The 7794-nt window shown below is 31.9% G+C and overlaps 1 protein-coding gene across 1 annotated transcript; it reads right to left on the bottom strand.

The window, feature by feature from the left end:
• Positions 1-2816: 2816 nt before the first annotated feature.
• LOC131609536 (cytochrome P450 76T24-like) lies at positions 2817-6023 on the bottom strand. The gene is made up of 2 exons (XM_058881249.1): positions 5102-6023; positions 2817-3607 (listed from the first exon to the last, which is right to left on the bottom strand). The coding sequence occupies exons 1-2, from the start codon at positions 5996-5998 to the stop codon at positions 2999-3001; spliced, it is 1506 nt and encodes a 501-aa protein (XP_058737232.1). The 5' UTR covers positions 5999-6023; the 3' UTR covers positions 2817-2998.
• Between the last annotated feature and the right edge of the window lie 1771 nt (positions 6024-7794).

Consider the following 7794-nt stretch of genomic DNA (forward strand, 5'->3'; position numbering starts at 1 on the left):
ACTAGAAGTTGGTTATGTAGTTAGTTAAGTTGAATAGATATATAATTAAGTTTTTCTACATGTGGATACTGATAGTTCAATAGTGGTTAGTGCTAGTTATTCATGTGGTTACTGCTAATTTTGTATGTTGTCACTTCTGATTTTTCTCATTCATATTTCTGTGTTATTTTCTTTGCAAGTAACATCTTTTGTTGTGCCTTTAATTAGTATCAGATTCTGGTTAGACTCGACGGGGGAGCGGAAGTGAATCCTAGTAGGGATCAAGCCTAGTGATGTGGATGACTTACACTTGTGAGAGAGATTGTTGAGATTCAAGTGTGAGTGGATAAAGTCCCACTTCAACTAGAAATGAACGAAATGTTGTGTGTGTGTGTGTGTGTGTGTGTATATATATATATATATATATATATAAAAATAAATAAGAGAAATGACTCATACTTTAGTTGTCATAAGTTTGGGGGGATATGTAGTGTAAAGGTCTCTTAGATCCATGAACATTTAGTCCATTGACACTTCAAGCGCTTCCAAGACTCTTCAATAATCCCGTCAAAATTTTAAATATGTATTTGATGTTCAAAACAGTTAAAGGAGTTGCAAAAATTCAAGAAAAATAGTCATCCTGCCAAAATTTCAAATATGCATTTGATTAAAACAATTAAAGTAGTTGGAAAATTCAAAAGAAAGTGTGTATAGGGAGGGAGCTTCAAAGTGGATGAGAGTTATGTGGCATGCATGCAACATAGTGGTTAATCAATTAGATTCCAATCTCTACAAATAAGAATAGTTATCCATGGTGAAAGGAGTTTGTTTTTATTACAGAAAACCTACCTAATAGATTACATCCGCACACACATATAATAGATACTAAAATCTCAGTTGTGGTAGTTTTGAATTATGCATGCAACTCGCTTTTAGTATATATTAATTTTACTATTTAATTCTAACTTATTGTCTTTATTGTTTATGCCTAGAAAGAACTTTAGTTTTCCCATCATATATTCATTTCAAATTCACACTGCAGTATCTTGGTAAAATCTTGACAAAGAGTATCATTAGTAGAATAAAAAATTACACCAACTTGATAAAAAAAGTCATTTTTAATGAGAAAGTTTGAGATTATATAGTGACGTTTTCAATTTATAAATGCATTATGAATGTTTAACATCTTCAAACTCAAGATGTTATTTGACATACACTTCTTCACTGATATAACCCTTAAGGAATGCCTATTTGATATTCATTTGGTATATGGTGGTGTCATGGTTTATAGCAAAAGATATTAACAATCTTATTGTTTTAAACCTAGCTACAGGTAAAAAAACCTTTAGTATAGTCAATACATTATTGTTGACTATAGCCTTGAGCTACTAGTCTAACTTTGTTTCTTACCATATCTTCTTGCTTATTAAGCTTGTTTATGAAAATCCATTTAGTTACAATGACATGTTTTCCTTGTTGTCATGCCACAGGATCCCAAACTTCATTCCTTTGGAATTGATTGTGTTATTCTTACATAGTCATTATACAATCATCATATCCTTAAGCTTTATCCATAAAGGTTGACTCAACCAATGAGAGTAATCTAACTAAGGAGGCTTCATTTATGTAACATGATATGGCTCTTAGAGTGTCATCTTTGTTTCCAATGATTTTCTCTTAAGGATGTGATGGCTTGTAATTTAAGGTTACTTCCTATCATCTGGTGTACTATCCTCTGTACCGCAAGAGGGTACTTCATTGTTCTGTGCAGCTACATGTATTTGAGTTTTTTTTACAATCTCCAAATTTACAAACGCTTCTACTAAATTTGACTTATCATTGCCAGGCTCTTCGTCATTGAACCTTGCATGGGATAATTTTTCAACCTTTAATTTAGATTTCTCAGAGTAACCTAGGAAGAAACACTTTTTGCTTTGGCATAAAATTTCTTTAGATGAACACTGGTGTTATGTAACATGTACATCCAAGTTAGTGAAAATAATAAATATTGGGTGTTCTTCCTTTTCTCAATTCATAAAGACTTTTATTTAAAATAGGTATAATATAGGTTCAATTTTGAACATAACATGTTGTACTTACTGCTTATGGCCAAAAGCATTTTGTAACTTTTGATTCATTAAGTATGATTCTAACCATCTTTTGAAGAGATCTATTTTTTTCTTTTTACAATCCCATTATGTTCTGGAGTTATAGGACAAGAAAAATCATTGAGAATATCACTTTCTTCATAAATATATTTAAAGGGTTCATTTTCAAGTTCTTCGCCATTATCACTTTTGATTTCCAAAATTTGTTTCATTTTCATTTTGAATTTGTTGGCAGAAAATAGAAAATACATAATCTGACTCATCCATGCTTCTAATATGACCTTTTTAGACGTAAGGTGACTATTGACCCTAATTTTGTTGATTGTATCTTCAGTCAGGAGGTTATTGAGTCATCTAGTAATCATTGTCTTTTGCGAGTTGGCGGCATACATTTGGTATAATACTTTTAAGAGCCTTGAGTGAGAGTTCATTTTTCCTATTAGTATTGGGTTGATCTTAGAGATTTTGAGGTCTCTTAGGTCGACGTCTAAAATGACGCATGACTTATCTCTAATCTGCCATTTTGTTGTATGGGTCATTTAGAAATCTCAAGTTTATTTTTTTTCCAGGTTGATATCTACCAAAAAGACGCATGACTTATCTCTAACCTTATGATTTTCTTGCACCTTCTCATCATGAAGGGCAAACCCCGTTTTATGCATGCATTAATTATGGTTTAACGCATGTTTACTTTTGTGTTAACTTTTTCAAATTCACGCTCAAAATTCATACTTTCACATAAGTTTGATATTAAAGCTTTTAAAAATTACAATAACAAATACACTAGTAACTAACAAGTTTAGAGACATCGACAACAACTTTGACCTAGTATGCATACGTTTTACGTTGCAATTGCAACCGCATATGTGATTGCAACTTAGAGTGACACAAACAACAAATATTATTTATGCCTAAGCCGATGAAGCAACTTGAACTCGTAGAGATTGAACCTTCTTCAAGGTTAACCCAAATGTCTCCTCCATATTCATATCTTCAGGGTTTTGTCCATCAGCGAGTGTCCATTCAAAACTGCGTAGAAGAGATGCAACAATTAAATGCACAGTCCTATGAGCCAAAGGCAGTCCTGGACAAATTCTTTTGCTTGCTCCAAATGGTATAAGCTCGAAATTATTACCCTTATAACTAATGTCACACTCCAAAAATCTTTCTGGTATGAACATATTTGAATTTTCCCAAATGGTTGAATCTCTTCCCATGGCCCATACATTGACTAATACTTGTGCATTTTTTGGAATATTGAAGCCTAATATTTTGACATTTTCATCACATTTGTGAGGTAGCAATAATGGAGCTGCTGGGTGTAACCGAAGTGTTTCTTTCACAATTGCTTGTAAGAAAGGTAACTTGAAAATATGTGATTCTTCAATTGTTTCATCTTTACCAATTTCTTGACATAGCTCTTTTTTTGCTTTTGTTAATTTTGCAGGATTACGTAATAGCTCTGCCAAAATCCATTCTATTGTGCCTGCGGTTGTGTCGATCCCAGCAATAAATAAATCCTATCAAAACATTATTTTCATCATTTTGACATTCAATTAAATTTGCAATAATGTAATAAAAAATATAGAGGATATATTTGTAACACAACTTTATGATTGTATCAATAGTCACTTTCATTATTTTATGAAAAATATATTCGAAATTCTACATTTACACTGTATTTTACTATTCATGATAAATAATACAATATTATAATAATAAATTATTTTTAAAAAATATATAAAAGTTATCTTTTTATGTTTTATTTTTTAATTTAGATTAAGGGAATACGGATAAAAAAAATGTGATTATTTATTAAAAATCTGAATATCTACTAATCATTTTTATTAACCAACATTTTACTTTTCATTAATGAATTTTATTTTATTATTAAAATTATTTTTAATATCTGTAGGTTTATTAACCAGGTTTATAACTTTATTAACCAATTTTTTTACTTTTTATTAACTAATTTTTATTTTTTTTATTAACAAATTTTTTACTTTTTATTAACTAATTTTTACTTTTTTACTAAATTATTTTTAATATGATGTGGGCGTTGATTAACCAACTTCATTACTTCAATAACTAACTTTTATATGTTATTAACCAATTTTATCTTATCATTAAAAATTAATATTAATATATTATTCACGAAAACTGTTTATCGACACTGCTCATATTACTATTAAATTAGGGTGGGTGGGATAGCTCAGTTGACACTTTGCTGACTGAGCGGATGTAGACGACAAATATATTATTTTCTTTGTAAACGAGTTGGTGGTACTTATAAACCATCAAAAGTTGATGAAAAAAAAAATTAATGTTCATAAATGTATATTATATCAACCATCAACTTAAAAAAAAAAACAATTAATGTTCATAAATGTATATTATATCAACTTTATGGATACTGTAGTTGAAAACACACCTTAGCATGTGTGGATGGAGTCTCATGATTCAGACATCTCTGGGTCCACCAGAGAGCAAAATATCCTAATAATTGACTATAAAAATTGACTAAGATGATTAATATATTTGACTTAGTTAATTAGTTATAACTATTATTATCATCATATTTAGATCAACAACCTTTTTAGGTAGAAATCGAATATTTCCTGCACTTAATGGCGCAAATTAATTTTTCCAAGTTGCAAGAACTTAGCTCCTTTAAGAGAATTAACCATCACTGCATGTTCATGTTGAGTTCGAAGTTCGAACCAAATACATTTGGTTAAGTTGGAATTTTTTTTTATCATCTCATTCAAATGTTGTTGAATAAATTAATGCAACCCTTATCATAAAACCAATGAGATGTTTTGAGAGTCTTTGGTTGTATAATTTTTTTAATTAAATCATAGTTTTGACAAAAGTTAATATTGTTAGCATGGACGTCAATACTAGTGTTTGAATCCTAAATTTTCGATTGTCTTTCAGTTTTTTGCAGTGAGTACAACTTAAAGTTAAACGACTAATAATTGATCAAAATGAATTAATTGAAAAGCAACACTAACCATAAACAGATGCACCATTTCATTCCGGCTTAATTCCAACGTGGTTTCTCCAATATTGTTGCTTTTAAGAAGTGAATCCAACACATCATTGCAAGCATCCTCAGAATCAGCTTTGGTAGATCTTGAACTTATTCTTTTTTCAATAATTTCATCAAAAATATCATATATCTTCTTCACATAATTGGTGACCTTTGCATACACACTTTGTAGATCAAAGGGACGAAGAATAGGAAATAAATCTGAAACATTAGGCTTCCCAGCTTCTTCCATGATACCCCAAATAATTTTCTTAAATTCTTGTGACTCTTGTCCATCTATTGAATGAGCCAAATCTATAGAGAACAAAGTGTTTGAAATTGAATTAAGGACAGTTGTAAAAACAGCCTCACCAATATCAAAAGCCTCACCTTTCTTGCTTTTTTCATTCACATAATTCAATAATTCTTGCAATTTTTGTTGGCGAAGGAATTTTGTTGAATCAAGCATTTTTGTAGAAAATACTTTTGTGGCACAAATTTTTCTTAGTTTCTTCCACAAATCTAATGCTGGAAGCCACGCAAGTGAGAATTTGTCATGGTCAAGTGCATAGCCAGCATGTGGAATACTTCTACTAGAAAAAACTTGTGAATTTTCTTGTAAGACTTGTTTGGCTACTTGAGGGGATGAGATTACTATGGTTGTTCTTGTTCCTAATTTTAGTGTCATGATTGGTCCATAGATTTTTGAGAGTTTTGTGAGAGATTTGTGTGGGTTTTTGCCAAGTTCTAAGATGTTACCAATGATGGGAAGTGGGTGTGGCCCTGGTGGAAGTTTTGTAGATTTTTTATTTCTAACAATGAAGATAAGAATGGTTGCACTCATAAAAGTGATTAGTAGGAGAAGCGTTTGGTTCTCCATGGCTTATTGTTAATGCGTTTCCTTTTTGTGATGTACACATGTATTTATAGGAGTACATTAATTAGGTGATATTTGTCTTTTATATGATTTCGATTGTTCGAGAGGATATGATATTGCTATGAGATGGAAGATGGGCCACTAGAAAAATAAGAGAAGAAATATCTCACTAATTTGTTAAAATCTATATCCTCATTCTTTGAGAGACAAATTAATATTTATTGTATATTAATTCGTTTTTATATAAACTATTTTCTAAAAAAATTCTTTAATTTTTTTAATATTTTATATATATATATATATATATATATATATATATATATATATATATATATATATATATATATATATATATATATATATATATATATATTAAAAGTTAAAGAAAATATAATAATTCCTAGTAAATAAGTGTTGTCAGAGGATTTTAGGATTGTCGTGATATTGAGAACTACATCATGTGCGTTGAGAAGGTAATGTATGATTGTATTTTATCTGAGTTTTAGATAGTTCTTCTATATCACGACCTTGATGTATTTATAGTCCTTTGGGTCTTGAGCCGAGTCTTCATAGTATGTAGCAGCCGCACTAGGAATGGATGGTTAATTCTCTAAAATCTAGGAAGTATAATTAAATTCCACAATCCCTTATGTAATTTTCGTTGACCTAATACACGTCTCACGCATGATCGTGCGCTAACAACGAAGACATTAGGGATTCAGAAGATGTATCTGAAAAAGGGTTGCTCGATTTGTAAGAGGGGCGCTCGAACTAATGAAAGGGGGACTTGGAAAGGAATAAGCATATTCCTTTCACCATGCCTACAGATCTCTTCCAATTATACAACTACATAGTCGCTCAAGCACCATAGCTCGTAGAGGCCAGAGTGTTTTAACCCCTTATTCACCTTCGGTCCTTTCTGGGAGGTCACTCGAAGATTTATTCTCACCTTCAACTCTCGAGTCTTAGTTAAGTCTTCCTGACAAGACTCAATTGAGTCCCTTAGAAAAAATTTAGTTGAGTCTCTCACGCGAGACTTTGTTGAGTCCCTCAGGCGAGACTTAGTTGTGTTCCTCAAGCAAGACTAAGTTAAGTCCCTCCACTGAACCCTTATGAAATAGTATTAAGGATGGGGCAGATAATCCTCCTTACTTGGCTTTTTTCCCTAACTAAATCAGGACTTAACATGCTTCTTTAGGTGTCCCTCCTTGATCAGGCTTTCTATCTCCTTCTTGAGTTGTTGGAAGTACTCGCGTTAGGGTTCCTCTTGACCTTACGAGACTTACACCAACTGTTAGGTTCTACTGCCATAATGTTAGTCTTTGGGGGTGGAGGGTGAGGGAAGTTAAGCATGTGAAGAACTTATCGTCATATTTGTTCTCATCAATTATTAATTGGCGTAAAGCTCTCCATAGGCTTTCCACTTCGCTTGAATATTGTTCTGTCTCTCATAGGCGACGTGTATTGGTTGCTTTGTAAAGCTCTCCATAGGCTTTCCACTTTGCTTGAATATTGTTCTGTCTCTCATAGGCGACGTGTATTGGTTGCTTTGTCAGTTGTTTGTGTCGGAATGCGATCTTTTACGCATGGCCCTTCTTTTCACCATTACTCTCCTCACCCTTTATGTAACATTATGATTGCATCACTAATTTAGATAAAGACGTCGCTGGTATTCGAGTGAGGGATTTGTTGAAGTGTTCCACCATGAGCCTGTCCAGAAATGCTCATACAAACATTTCTTGATTAGGATGAACTACCTTGACAGTTGTATTTCAAGGTATAATGTGCCTCAATGATGG

The sequence above is a fragment of the Vicia villosa genome, linkage group LG6 (genome assembly GCF_029867415.1).
Source record: "Vicia villosa cultivar HV-30 ecotype Madison, WI linkage group LG6, Vvil1.0, whole genome shotgun sequence".
In the NCBI taxonomy this organism is placed as follows: domain Eukaryota; kingdom Viridiplantae; phylum Streptophyta; class Magnoliopsida; order Fabales; family Fabaceae; genus Vicia; species Vicia villosa.

Bases quoted from the DNA above. Each gene is read 5' to 3' on its own strand.
- LOC131609536 (XM_058881249.1), bottom strand. From the start codon at position 5,998: ATGGAGAACCAAACGCTTCTCCTACTAATCACTTTTATGAGTGCAACC. The intron at 3,608-5,101 runs GTTAGTGTTGCT...ATGTTTTGATAG, and splicing joins AAATGGTGCATCTGTTTATG to GATTTATTTATTGCTGGGAT.